This window comes from Pleurodeles waltl, chromosome 4_2 (genome assembly GCF_031143425.1).
Source record: "Pleurodeles waltl isolate 20211129_DDA chromosome 4_2, aPleWal1.hap1.20221129, whole genome shotgun sequence".
NCBI classification, from domain to species: Eukaryota; Metazoa; Chordata; class Amphibia; order Caudata; family Salamandridae; genus Pleurodeles; species Pleurodeles waltl.
The window spans coordinates 12,067,170-12,082,211 of NC_090443.1; the positions used below are offsets into that span (position 1 = coordinate 12,067,170).

The following is a 15,042-nucleotide window of genomic DNA, read 5'->3' on the forward strand; positions in this document are numbered from 1 at the left end:
CCTGAAAGCCTTACAGAGACAACAGAGACAACAACTGCCTTGGCCCCAGCCCTACCGGCCTGTCTGCTGACTCGAAGAAAACTGCAACAGTGACGCATCCGACAGGGACCAGCACTCTGAAGCTCAATAGGACTGCCTTGAAATCCAAACGACCAAGAAACTCCAGAGAACAGCGGCACTGTTCATCTACAGCAACATTTTTGCAACTTTCTAACAACTTTTAAAGAACTCCCTCTTCCCGCCGGAAGCGTGAGACTTCACCCTATGCCCCCGGCTCGAGCTCCAGAGAACCAACACTACAGGGAGGACTCCCAGGCGATGGTGACCTCGTGAGTAACCCGAGACGACCCCCCTGGACTCCCACAGTGACACATGCAGAGAGAATCAAGAGTCTTCCCCCTGACCGCGATTGCCTGTAACAAGGGACCCAACGCCTGGACCAAGCACTGCACCCACAGCCCCCAGGACCAGAAAGAGCCGAACCTCAGTGCAGGAGTGACCATCAGGCGACCCTCTGCCTAACCCAGTTGGTGGCTGGCCCGAGAAGTCCCCCTGTGCCCTGCCTGCACCACTAGAGTGATCCCCCGGGTCCCTCCATTGTTTCCTATACAAAACCCAACACCTGCTTTGCACACTGAACCTGTCCGCCTCTGTGCCACTGAGGTTGTGTTTTTTTTTTTTTTTTGCCTACTTGTGTCCCCTCCCTCCACCTCCCCACCTCCCCCATGCTCTACAAAAAAAAACAGGTCTGCCCTCAGAGGATGCAGGTACTTACCTGCTGGTAGACTGGAATTGGAGCACCCCGGTTCTTCATAGGCACCTATGTGTTTTGGGCACCTCTTTGACCTCTGCATCTGACCGGCCCTGTGCTGCTGGTGTGGTACCTTTGGGGTTGCCTTGAACCCCCAACAGTGGGCTGCCTATGGCCAGGAACTTAGACTTGTAAGTGTCTTACTTAATTGATAAACTAACCATTACTTACCTCCCCCAGGAACTGTTGATTTTTATACTCTGTCCGCTTTTAAAATAGCTTATTGCCATTTTTACTAAAACTGTGTATGCTATTGCTCTGATTTAAAGTTCCTAACTTACCTGTGTGGGGTACCTTGCATTTTATGTATTTACTTAAATTTTGATCTTGTGGTTCTAAAAATAAATTAAGAAAATATATTTTTCTAAATAAAACTATTGTAAAACTATTGGCCTGGAGTAAGTCTTTGAGTGTGTGTTCCTCATTTATTGCCTGTGTGTGTACAACGAATGCTTAACACTACCCTCTGATAAGCCTACTGCTCAACCACACTACCACAAAACAGAGCATTAGTATTATCTAATTTTGCTACTGTCTTACCTCTAAGGGGAACCCTTGGACTCTGTGCACACTATCTCTTACTTTGAGATAGTATACACAGAGCCAACTTCCTACAGAGGGACTCTGAGCATTGTTACTTAGATATGTAATGTTACCATTGTTTCTATACAGGTGCTGATAAGCAACTCGCTGTCCAGTTTAATCGGCCGCAAGGAGAACTTTGTGTTCTGTGATTACCTGAACATAAGTGTATGTCCACTGACTGAAACTTTGAGTACGGTAAGACGTCCTCTGCACCTCCGGTTCACACTCCACACTGCATCCGGTCCATTGTATACTGCTGCTGATCGGAGTCCCACACATCTAGTTGTCTCAATTACAACTTTGCTTTTGTCCTGCACATTACTCTTGCACTGTTCCCAACTCATCTGGTCCTTATCCTCTACAGGTGCACCCTACACAGCCCTGGACCCTGCTTCCACCATTCTGGGACCACCTGCAGTGCACTGGCACTGCATCCACTCCACCATACTCCACCTTTCACCACAATTACCAGAGCTATATGCTATGCTTTCACTTTCTCAGCTCCTTTAAGATTGTGCTCTAGCCATCCAGCAAATCCCACCATACTTTCTTTTTGCACCACATTCCACTTCCACTGCAACCCTACCTCCCACTATGCTCCCAGTATATTGGCAGAGGGTGCTGATGCATTTGACACTGTTTACTCATTTGTCTCTTATCGAATTGATAGTTTTCCACAGTCGTATCTCTCATAGATTTGCATACTGTGCTAAATAATGCACTGCTAGTGGATGAAGCCCTGCCCAGACCTTTATTTAACTCCAGGGAGTGTTCAGTAATTCTGCATGTTTTTCTTCAGTTTCATGTTTACCTGTACAACCCCTTGGGACGAACAGTGACTTGGAGCGTGCGTTTGCCGATCAGTGGAGCTGTGTATCGGGTCACAGACCCAGATGGCCTTCTGGTTGCAAATGAGGTACGTTGCAAATGAAAGCATGCCAGAAGCTGCATGTATAGAGGTTGGCTAGTAAAGCAGTGATAGCTTACCAACTACAAGGCACAGTTTGGGTAGTATTACTACTGGCAATGTATTCTTGCTAATTCCTCCTATGGCTGATGCCCAAAATAAAAAGGAATTTATATTCAGTATTTTCATCTCGCACATCCACTACTAAATGGTAAGTGGAATATTTCACAGCATATGAATTGTTAACCGTTTCAAGCTGTAAAACGATCTTTACTGGTAAACAAGCATTGCTCATGGAGCTAGGCTAAAAATGCATCCCTCTGGGTTTCTATGTGCTCTTTACTCATGGCAACCACAAACCTTATTGATATGTGCCAGTGTATATTGAGGTCACATTAGCGTAGTTGTAGCAAATGGGTTCCACCTATTTATTCCCCCTAATGTTTTTTTATCTTGGCTACCTGCGTTTTTTTTATATATATATATTTTTAAAAAATATTTTTTTTTTTTTACTTTAGGTGTGTCAGTCTCACTTATTGTAAATTCATGGTAATTGTAATGAGTGTGCTAAACACCAGGGTCTGCCTTATTAAGGTAAGGTCGCTACTACGCGGCTAGGGCAGTTTATCTGTAAATGCATGAACACATGCACTGGTAGCCTGTTGCACAAGAGAGACTTAAGGGACAGGTACTGGTTTAGTGGGCATCCATAGAGTAGGTGTGTGGTGGTTTCTCTGTGTACACATAATATGCAAAATCTACCTTTTTTAAAGTGCAGTTTTCCAGAACTTAAGACTACAAGATGCAGCAAGATAACAAACTGGGAAAAGAAACTCACCCCAAGTTTGTTATTGGGGAACTCTGTACTCAGACATACAGATCTTAAAGATTTGTCATTTCTCTGGCTCACCACATCTCCTAGAATTAGCCAGGTGTGCCTGGCTCCTAAAACATTGCACCGCCACTTAAAAGAGAGTAGACCCTTGATCTGAGAGCGGCAACAACTCGCATGCCCAGCTGGAAGGGAAAGACCTGCAGGGATGGACTAAGGACTTTGTCTCTGACTGACTCCCAGGAAAAGGATGTGTTTCTCCTGAACCAGTGGCCCTGGCCCCCTAACCCCCCCCCCCCCCCCAAAGAACAGTTTTGGGAGAAAGGATCTGATGAAGGGGGGGGGGGGGGCTCTCCACTGATACAGGTGTTTCAAGAAGGCTGGATGCTCTGAGACCAGACAAGTGCAGCAAGGAGGGTGTTTTACTAGCGGATTGCAGAAGGTCTACATAAGAAGCTCCAACCAGCAGGAGAATAGCACCAGGAGCCAAGCTGAAGACAGGTCTGGCACAGGGAGCCAGAAAATCGGCCCATGAAACGTGCCCTTTTAGGGGCCAGGAAGCCTGTAGGAAATGCTGCTTGTGGCTATGCCTGGCCACTAGGAGAAAAACAAAGATCACCATATTAGTTGGGCTTATTTTGGTACTTAAAGATTTGCTTTGTAAAAGAAAAGAAGCCCCCAAAACTGAGCACGTGGCACTCCACTGCTATTTCTTGGAACATCTTGAGGGTAGGCCAAGGCCTGGGGGGGGGGGGAAGAGAATCCGTGCTTTATTAATAATCTTGAGGCTTGGGAGCACGTAAGGCCGCTTCCCCCTAATCAGGATTGCCCCTGAGGTTCCCAACTCCCCTGGAGCTGACTCATAGACCACTCCAGGGCCCAAAGTGAGAACCATTGATAGTGTCATCGCTCTCCAGCATTGCTGCTTTGGGGCTCCTACCCCTGTTTCACTTGCAATAAATGTGAAACAAAAGAAAATTATGGTGTGAGGCCACCTTACAACAAAAATCCCAGGGAACCAGTCAGCTAATAAAATATTTAGAGAATTGGGTGAAAAGCACCCCTCAATACCATGGAGGGAGGGGGAATTATTTGTATAGTCCTTTGCTTCTGTGGTGCCCCAAACTAGGCAGGTGGGGGCTCCACCAACCTATTCAGACATCTTGTGGAGGGACTGCAAAGGTTGCTGCAGTCCCCTAGAAGATATTCATTTAAATCTTGACCCTACCTCTCCCAGGTGATTGAATCGCTGATCCCAGCTGTAGTTTTCCATTGTTTTAAGCACCCTTGGAGCATGTACCTTTGTACACAGGCTCAGGAGTGTGGGGACCTCTTGTGGTTGGTACAGTGACTGCAGTGGCAGTCTAGTGTTGGTAAAAGACTAGTATTAATGTGTTTCTAATACAATTACTAGCGAATTGTGATAGCTAGCCCACGCTACCTCCCCTGAGTAAGTCTGAGACTGCTTCGCTACCCTGAGATCCAAGTACTACAATGGGGTATTTCGTTACCATTACAAAAGACCGTTTGGATTTCTTACTTGTGACCTGCTCTCATCCTTCACAACTAATAACCCAACTTCTTACAATAGTTATGAAGTAAACGTTACTACATCATGTTTAGGCTGTGTGTTTCATAATGGCTGCAGAGGCTGTGACAAAGTGATGGGTAGAAATGTTAATTGTCTCAGCGAGCCTCTTCAATTTTGAGCTGTATGTCCTGGGAGAGTCTCATGGTTTGCCATTTAAGGACTGGAACAGACACTCACAAATGAGGCCCAACATGGCTGAAATGAGTTGGAATTTGCTTGACAATGCTGTTTGAGCTGGGGCCTGGACAGATTTACATATAGTGTATCCTACTTTGCTTAACAAGGGCAGATTAAAACAAAATATGTGTTAGAATGCTACACTGAAGAACTTCCAATGGTTAAACAGGTTAGCACCAACATTGCCATTCCTCACCTTTTCGCTGCTCGGAAACATGCAGGGTGACTGCTTGAAGTAGTTTTGAAGGAGGCCTTTTGGAAGTTTGTGGGAAAAGAGGAAAGTGAAATGTTGGTAATAGAACATACACTATATTGCAGTGCACTAAACTGCCTATTTTTGGGACTCACACAAGTGATAAAGCATACAAGTAACTCCACGATAGGATCATGATGATGCTTTTGTTGATGCTGGATGTTACTGCCATGTTAGAATATGGGCCATCCCATTTGATCTTAATTTTGTATAGTGTCGTAGCCTGCTCCTTCATGCACTTTTAGGACCAGCTGAAATGCTTGGAAAGGAGTGGATACCAGTATTCAGACCTGATGAAAAGAGATGGACTATTCTGTTCATACTGGTGGCCTGCCTAGAGGAGATTCATTTTCTCATTGGGTGCTTTACAAGTCCACTTGCTTCCTCTAGCAAGGGGGACTTTTTCTATAAAGTGGAGGTTATTTATTTATTTATTTTTCTTAATTCTGCTCCCTTCTCTACATTGGCAGATAACTAAATAGAAATGAGATCGAAGAAAAGACTAGAAGAGGGGCGGTGGGCTGCTGAGATGGGTTGAGAAGAAAAGTTTCTTCCTGCATACTGTGGGAAGACCGCTTGATATGTGATTTACACATGGTATTTTTCCCTTAGGTTCTCCCGGTATCTGACTTCACCAGAGCCATCCGACGGGATAAAGGTAGTGCTCCCAACGAACTCCTCTTCCAGGCTACCGCCCCACCTCTCGGGTTGAGGAGCTACATGGTGTCAAAACTGTCAAATGAACCTTCTAGTACACAAGCAGAACAAAGTAACGATGTGGAAGGGAAGCCCCTGCAAATCGAGAATGAGGTAAGAGCACAGGGTCACCTATATATATTTTTTTATTTTATTTATTTTTATGAGCCCATAAATCCTGCAGAAGAGATGCAGACAACCAAAGTCATGTTTAGTCTAGTGCTGGAGTTAGCAGGAACATGTGGTGTGGGCATTTGTGCGCAGGATAGTCTTAAATCATTATATGTATTGGTACTGACTGATGTTTGAAGCACACTGTTGACTGCAGAGCTAATGACAAAAAGAAACCATGTTCTAAATATATGCAGGAGAGGTTCTGCAATTGTGTTGCAGTGTGGTGTTAGATCTGAACTCACACCCTCACCAACCCCACTAACCCCCTAGCCAGATGAGATGGGATGCTGATACATTTCTTTGTCATCCTGTTCAGTGAAAAAGCTTCTTGAGTGTACATCCCATTCTGCAGACTTTCCTGATGCATGTGGAATGGTGTCTCTTCCATTTTCACCCCCCCCCCCTCCTTTCTCAGCATTATTTCATGCTGTTTTCCTGGACTATTGAGCTTTCAATAATATGCCCTGGGCTGGGATGGGCGAGATGGTGGATTCTGCTAAAGGGTCTGCACCAATACCAGTGGTCACCTTACTTGTCTCCTTTCTCTGCAGCATGTGCGGGTCCAGTTTGATCCAGATACAGGATTCCTCAGCGAGATCCAGAACCTGGACAAGAACATCCGCCTGCCACTGATGCACAACTTCTATTGGTGATTAAAAAGGGGAAGGTTCTGCCAGGGGAAGGGAGGGTGGGAAGGTGGAAAGGGAAAGGGACAGACCAACATAAAGTGAAGACAGAATTTATGTGTGTTGGTGTATTATTATTATTTTTTTTTTTTTTTCTTTTTCTTTTTCAGCACTCTACTTGTGACATCCTCTGATCCTACCATCACTTTTCTTAACTCACTCCTTGTACTCTCACCTAAATTGACTACAGGTACAATGCCAGCATCGGTAATGATGACAGCGAGCAACCCTCTGGTGCATACATATTCCGACCAAACAAATCTGATCTGTTACCCATGGCATTAAAGGTCACTGCATACGTGGTGAAGGTAGGCTCTGTGCTAATGTGAGATTGCTATTTTCTTGCAGTGGTTGTGATAGGGTGACTGTTACTTCCTTCTTATTAAGGGCTCTTGTGTATTGTTCCAGGGGGCAGTCATGCAGCAAATGTTCTTTGTTTTCTTTTAACATTTGCAATGTAATCGCACTATTTCCTGTGGCAATCAGTCAAAACTCCTGTAAAATTTATAAGCTGTCAGTCCCATCTGCATAACCTGTCCCTGTGTTTGTAAGTATACGTATCTTGAAAACATTTACAAAGCAAGAAGAATAAATCTACAGAAAACGGTGAATTCTAGTTAGACCAAAGAATAAAAGTTAAGATAGTGTACCTCATGCTTCGGGTACACAGTTAAAGTTGTTTGCTTTTTGACTTGCTCAATGCAATCAAGTCCCAAAACAAACATTTAAAAAAAGAAACTCTGACTGTGGGGGAAGAGGTCTAAGTGCTCCCTGTGCAATGTTCTGCTTTAGACGAAAGCAGGGTTAGCATTCAAACTGTAGGTGCTGAGGAAGTGATTGTATCAGAATACCTGATGAACTCTTTACTTCTCAACTCGTCAGTGACAATGTAGCTGACCGGCTTACTCTAACAGGGGAGTTTCTAGGTGTGCTAACTAATATGATGCACTCACTGTGGCCCTGAAGAAACTCAGATGAGCTTAAAATCTCCCAAAAGAAGAGGGCGATTCCCAAAGTTTCTGAAAAATGTTGCCAAGGTAGAATTGCTGATCATCTTGCTGGATAAGGACTGCTGGTGGCTCACACATTGGGACTGACAGAAGAGCCGAGGGCAAATCCTGAATCCTTGGAGAGGTGCAGCCTAGAATCACTAGTCATTTTGTGTACCTTTAGAGAAAAGAGTTGTGGGATTCCCCATCAGAAAGTAGATGCATGAAATGGTACAAAGATCACTGGACTGATGGAGATACAACCCTGACCAGAGGCAAAGCGACGATCAGAACAACTGTACTGGGAGGTGAGGGAGGGGGGAGGAGCAGAGGTGTTGGAGGTGTTGGAGGGGGTGGAGGTGGGGGAGGGGGGGAGTGGGTGAGTAATTTTGTCCTTGCATGGTAGGTATCCTGCTCTGTGCATATACATGCTGAAGACTTACAATGAGGTGGGTCTGCATGTGCATTTTAATGTGGTAGTATTGTGTATCCAACTTGAAGACAGTTGGTTCTTAGCTAGCCTCCTGGGCTGCTCCTAATGACAAGCCTAGCTTTGGGTATATGTGGCCTGATCACATAAAGAATGCGAGCGGCGGTACTTTAAGGCAAGGTCTGCGACGTTCTTGCAAATTGATTTGGACCCTGGAACACTGGTGAACTACGGTGATGGTGTGTGCACTTGTCTGTAAAGAAAGCTGCAAAACAGAATAATTAAAAGCAACACACAAAGTAACTAAAAACACAACATACTAACTCAACTAATTAAAATAACCTAGTGAAACAACCATTCAACAGCTGTAACACAGTACCCAAAAAACACACTACTAAAAAAGCATTGTAAGAGAAAACAGAATCACTGCAATAAACCATACCGACACCTCATTACAAGATAATAGCAAAACGATACACAACACCACAAAATTGTTTTATATCATTGTGTGTTTATTTCCTGTTCCTTGTACTTTATTGATATGTTTTGTGTTGAGTGGTGGCATTCATTCTTGCTATTTAGTTGCTTTGTGATTGAGTTATGCTGTTTTTATTTGTGTTGTTGAGTTAGCTAGTTAAGTTGTATTGAAGGTTTGTTGCTGGGTTTGTATGGTGTTTTGGTATTCTTTGTTCCTCTGTTATATTTGTGTGCTGTATTTTGTTTTATCATTTTGTCAGTATATTGTCTTGTTATGCTTCTGGTTTGTGCTATTTTCTTGTACTGTATAGCATGTTGGTGTGTTTGGGCTTGTGAGCTGGTGTTTTGTTAATATGTTCTATAGTGTGATATTGAGTTATGTTTTGCTGTAGTACGTTGGTGTTCTATGCTGTCTCGTTGACGTGTTGTCCTACATTGAGCTTTAGTTGCTATATTAGAGTTGTATGCGTTTCTTTGTTGGTGCAACGTTGGTATGTTCTATTGTTTTGTGTTCTTTTCCTGCTTTTTATTGTAGTGGTATGTTGTGCTATTTTGTATTACTGTCGTGGGACTGTGACATTGGCTTAAAATAGTACTTCCTCAAACACAATTTTCTGATATTATGGCAAATACTTTTGCACCAAAAGCTTAGCAGTTTCCCACCAAGGGCATCTAATAGCACTGACCAAGGTCGTTTTGTGACCTGGCCCTTAGTTGTGTAATAAAACTACTATTCCAGTTTGCTTAAGATGGTGTGTGTGTGTGTGGGTGGGTGGGGGGGGGTATAACATTTGTTATATAGATGTGTACATACACTTAAAGTATCAGTTGATTATGAGAACTCTTGTGGTTAATGAACTTACTGAAGAGATGAGTATGATTTCATGGTCACCGATTTGAATCATAACAATAAGCATACCTTTAAAAGATTGATATGTTTAGTGAAGAGACCATTGTGTTACCTCCAAATTATTATATATTTCCTTTTTAATAAGGAATCTCAGTGGATTATTAACCTGCTGCACAAATTGAGTAACCTAGAAGACCTATGTTCCAATCCTTGCAAGTATTCGCTCCAACGTTAATTCTTCTAGGTTGATTGCTCTCAAAATGAGTGATGCATGTTTTACTTCTATTATCAAGTTCCAAATTATTAAAACAGTATTTGCTGTGTAAATTATCATTAGCCTAATTACACACACAATGGTCCTTCATATGCATGTTACAGATTCAGATGAATTGTTTTCCTTGGCTCTATGGAAGAGGATGTAACATTATGGTGTCCTCAATGTTTTAATAGTAACCACACACCTTTTCCTCCGCCTTCCTTTGCAAGTCTTTATATTGTAAAATGCTTCAATTTTTGGGTCTCCTCTTGACTACCATCTAAAGTGCTTCTGGAGAGTCATTGTTTTCCATATAGCACTTCGAGACCAGGTTTGGCACAATCTAGATGGGCTTCCTCACACACACACCTGCTCCCAGGTGTACCATAGCTCACACAAAAGGATTGGCCTTGTTTTCGTAACGGGGTGTCCTGCTGTCTTCATGAGTGTGGGTGGACCTTAGTTTACAATGTCCCTTGCCTCTGTGTAGGGAGCCACTAAACGTGTACAGGCGGTACCACTGCTCTTACAGCAGTGAGTCTGTCTTCGAAACTGAATACATTCAGTTCATAGGGATCAGCAAAGAGCCACACACTAGGAGGGAGCACCTTGGCAGCATGTGCTGCCTTGGGATATCTGTCACAGACACTCATCTTCTAACATAAACCAGGAAGGAATACAGGACAACACCTGAGGTAGTTAGAAAATCTCATAAACCACTGGACATTAAAAACTGAGCAATTCAAGAGGCTGGAGTAAATCTGTGGCTGTAAACTAAACAGCAGCAGCATTGCTTTTTTCATGTTTTGGGTTCACACTGTTAAGTTGTGGCAACGCACTAAGGAATGCAGTAAGGACAAACTGAAATGAAGGTCCATGCTGTCTGATTGCTGAATCCTGCTGGCTGTACAACTCCCTATGATGTGTATGTCTGGAGTGGGCATTCGCCTGATCTTCTTACACCTATGTCCTGTGCCCATCAGCACTATTTCTAAAAACGTATTTAAATGTTTACTCCTTCCTTTCCCAGCTACCATGCCCTTTTGTGTTAATTTCTGTCCCGATAACTGTACAGTTCTTCCTCTGTCAATGCCTCACTCTCTTCCTCCTCACCAACAGAGCCCGTTGGTGTCTGAGGTATACCAGAACTTCTCCTCGTGGTGTTCGCAGGTCGTGAGGCTCTACCCTGGCAAGAAGTCTGTGGAGTTGGAGTGGACAGTGGGACCGATCCCTATTGGGTGAGTCACTGCAGGCAGCAAGGATTATTGGGACATGGAAGGCTAACTGGGAAGTTCTTTAGGTATGGATTGGCTGGTGTCTCTTCTGCATCTCTTGGCCAAGCACATTGGAGTTCAGTAACTGCCGTGTGGTTAGCATAGATTGCTAAATCTTCCTTGCCAAAAAATGGGAACATTTGTAAACGCAGACATTTAAAGCATGGCAGAATGCATTGGGCAGATGTGTACAACAAAACTACTCCTAAATATTTGGTGTCCGAAATATAAATGAAAATATTTTGTAACTCGCACAAGAACCCCTGATTTTGTTTACTTGGATGGACTTGGTAGAATGCCAAACTGGTGGTTGTATTTGTGGTTGTCTTCTCCCCACTCGTGAGTTTCCGAGATATAAACCGCAGTTTTTTTGTAGTTTACAGTCCCTGGTCTTTTATGCCTATTCACTGCTAAAAGCAGAGATACTACATGTTTTGCAGGAGCCAATGAACTACAATATTAACAGAACTAGCCCATAAGAGTAGTTGTAAACAACAAAGATGAAAAGACATGAAGTATGAGTATGAAGCAGATGAGTTGCAGAACTAGTGGAGATTAAGTTGTCCAGTAACATCAAATCTTCCTCCTCCAATGTAACAGGCGGATTATTTAGGGAAGTGATCATCCATCAACCCTCTCATCCTTGAAGATGCTACATCAGAGATAATTTGATGTGTACTGCCTGGTGCAGGCCCAGAAAACAAAACTGTGTTTTGATTGTGGAGTTGCTCTATATATATTTTTTTACTGCTCTTAAGCATGCCACATGGGATCTAGCTTAGGAGCTGGTTTGCTGCTGACTTTGGTTACCTGTATTTTTTTTGTTCACTGGGGATATAAATGTATTAAATAGTATAACAATGTTTCAATCTGAAAAAATGTGTAAGCAGCAGATGAGTAACTGTAGCTTTCCATTTATGCCGCTCAACTCGCTGAGCTATCCTTCTGGCTTAAATTTTTCTAATGCTTGATTTTGCCCTAATCACCCCCAAAACAAGACTTGTTGCTAGATTCCAAAGCTCTCCAGTGAAACCTAAAAATTACCCTCAGTGGCACCTGTTTTCTACCTCATACAGAGGTTGTGTACTGTTTTCAACCTTAAACTTCAAATGAATAAAGAAAACAGCGATACAAAGACTCTGGTACATTTCCCTTCAATATTACATTTTCAGATGTATATGCAATTCTTCTAAACTTAATTCTGTACATATATAACAACTCTATGTTCGATGGCATATGTGGCTGTAGATACACATGCTTTGCATAAGTACGCCATCTAGGGTTGGGCTCGGAGTGTTACGAGTTGTTTTTCTTCGAAGAATGTTTTCTAGTCACGAGATCGAGTGACACCTCCTCTTGGTGATGGTGTGCATGGGCATTGAGTTCTTTGTTAAATTGTTTTCTCTCCACCGTCTGGTTTGGATGTGTTTCCTTTCACTCCGGTAGATCTCGGTTTGGTCTCTTTCGAACTTTCCTTTCTGTCTTTCTTTCAGTGACAGTATAGTCAGGGGTGTGGAATTTATTAAAATATCTACTTGTCCAGGGGACAGGTTGCTTCTCAAATCTACTTGTCCTGTAAAAAGATCTACTTGTCCCTTTGGTGCCATGTAGTGTGGCGACAAATTATGGCAGCAATTAATAGCCTCTCTGATTATGCCAGGGCTACTACCATAGTAGGGCTTGAATACTTGGAGTTTCAATCCCTACTGTAGAAATTTTATTTTGCCAACTTTCTGCAGATCTGCATACTGGGGCTGGAGGAAGCAGTAAGCAATAGTTCCAGGGCTGGAATGCCTTTGAGTCTGCAAACCTACTAACCTGCATGTTTTAAAGATTTTTACCAGCTTCTCTCTAATATTTTCCCATAATAAGAAAGGTTGGACATTTACTCCTGACAATGGCAGAATTAGAACTTCTTCCAGGGTTGGGAAGAAAGTGGCTGGAGGGAAAATTAACTTGCAAATGCTCAATAGATTTTCACATGAGCAAATCTACACATCGTTTTTACCCACGCTAAAATACAGTTCACAAATATTTTATAGGGGTACGACATATACCATGGGTGCACTTTTGTGACTTTCTTTAAGAATTTGGGGCCACAAGTAGGTAGGTTCAGATTTGTGACCTGCAAATTGCGAGTCGCAAATCCGAATGTAGGATGGTGTCCTTGACACCATCTGTGATTTGCAAGGGCTTCGCAAATGCCCACATCATGAATAATCATGAGGTGGGTCGCAATTTGCGACCCCCTCACGAATGGTGGCCTGCTGGAGACAGCAGACCACCATGTCTGTGACTGCTTTTCAATAAAGCAGTTTTTTTTGTAATGCAGCCCGTTTTCCTTAAAGGAAAACGAGATGCATAACAAAAACGAAAAATGAAACTTTTTCGTTTTCATTTTTTCAGAGCAGGCAGTGGTCCACAGGACACTGCTTGCTCTGAATTTTTTTTTACAGTGACATTCACAATGGGAAAGGGGTCCCATGGGGATCCCTTCCCTTTTGCGAAAGTGTTAGCACCCATTTCAAATGGGTGCAAACTGCGATTGGTTTGCGCCCGCGTTCGCGGTCACAAAACAATCCTACATTGCACTGCGAGTTGCAATTAGGAAGGGAACACCTCTTACTAATTGCGAGTCGCAAACCCGTTTTGTGATTCGGTAACCAGGTTACTGAATCGCAAAACTGGGTTTGTGCATCGCAATGTGCTTTTTGCACGTCGCAAACAGCGAAAGTCGCTGTTTGCGACATGCAAAAAGCTACCTACATGTGGGTCTTGGTCCCTAATTAGGTCTGGTGTTAACAAAGACATTTTGTTTTTATTAAACTTCTATTTCTCTCTCTTTTGGCTGGCTTTACTGTGAGTGATCGCATTCTGCTCTTCCACAAGGAGCATATTGCCACACAAAGTAGTTTTGTTCAGTGTCAGGAACTACAGTGGCAATCAGTGACGTAACGAAACTGGAGGGTGCCCCTTTGCAAAGAACATGGAGGAGCACCCTCTCCAGACTCACTCAGGGCAGGGTGCTGACTGGGCCCCCTGGAGGGCGGCTGCGGGGCCTTTGTTATGCCGCTGGTGGCAACGTGTGCTTTAAGAGTTCAAAAACTTTTTGGGGGGGTTTTGCCAATGTTTGTTACAATGTTGAGGGCCTGGTAGCTGCCACAACAATAAAGTGTTACAAAAGCCATGTCAAAACAAGACACGCATTGATAAAACTAAAAGACTTATAAAAATATGTCAGATCAGTTGGCTTTGTCAGTGTTTGTTTATTTTCATGCTTCCCATAATAGTGTTGAAAATGGTTACACTGATTTTCCATTAGAAATATTTTTGGGAAATACTAGCATGCATCAACACATTTTACTAAATGACACTTCATTTGCATATAATCAGAGCATTCTGGGAGCATTATACTTAGCCTCTTAGCCTAAACTTTTCAAACATGTGTGTACACGTTTTATTTTTTTGTACTGGAACCAACGTCAGTAGTGAAGTGTGACCTTAAAACATTTATTTACAGCACGCACCCTAATAATGAAGGCTTTCAAATAATGAACCATAAATACAAGTTCGAACAGCATTATCCTTTGGAAACACATTATCTCAACTGCAGAGAGTTCAACTCTCTGTAAACAGGCAGCCAAAGGGTTTGTGCTGCAGGGGGTTGGGCCTACTTGTCCCAAGGACAAAGTAAACATAAAAACTTGTTGCCCTTTACCCCAAACAATTCAGTGTTGAGGGGGGGGGAAATGGGGGGAGGAGAGAGGCAGTTTAACACCCTTACGGGCGTCCACACTTTTCTGGGTCCACACCCTGTTAAGTGCTGCTGAAAAATGCTGAGCTAATGAAATTAACTCAGTTTAGGTTCTGTCCTTTTTGCCACTCCAAGTTCCTGCACAGAGATAGCACTTGGTGTGTAAGTTGTGCTTGTCCCCAGAACATAAAGAAGAGACCTGCGGTGCCTGTAGATATCTTCGATCGAAGAAGACTCTCCTGGTCTGAAAAGCACATCGGTTTGGGGATGGTGTTAAAGATACCAGACGACACGCCGGCA

The 15,042-nt window shown here is 43.2% G+C and overlaps 1 protein-coding gene across 1 annotated transcript in view; it reads left to right on the forward strand.

Moving 5' to 3' along the window:
- Positions 1-15,042, forward strand: part of MAN2B1 (mannosidase alpha class 2B member 1) — a 271,321-nt gene that overhangs the window by 35,949 nt on the left and 220,330 nt on the right. Inside the window, exons 12-17 of the mRNA XM_069230399.1 lie at positions 1,484-1,591; positions 2,196-2,312; positions 5,769-5,966; positions 6,578-6,675; positions 6,903-7,020; positions 10,834-10,952. Of these exons, the coding sequence (XP_069086500.1) occupies positions 1,484-1,591; positions 2,196-2,312; positions 5,769-5,966; positions 6,578-6,675; positions 6,903-7,020; positions 10,834-10,952 (758 nt within the window). The remainder of the gene's footprint in view (positions 1-1,483; positions 1,592-2,195; positions 2,313-5,768; positions 5,967-6,577; positions 6,676-6,902; positions 7,021-10,833; positions 10,953-15,042) is intronic.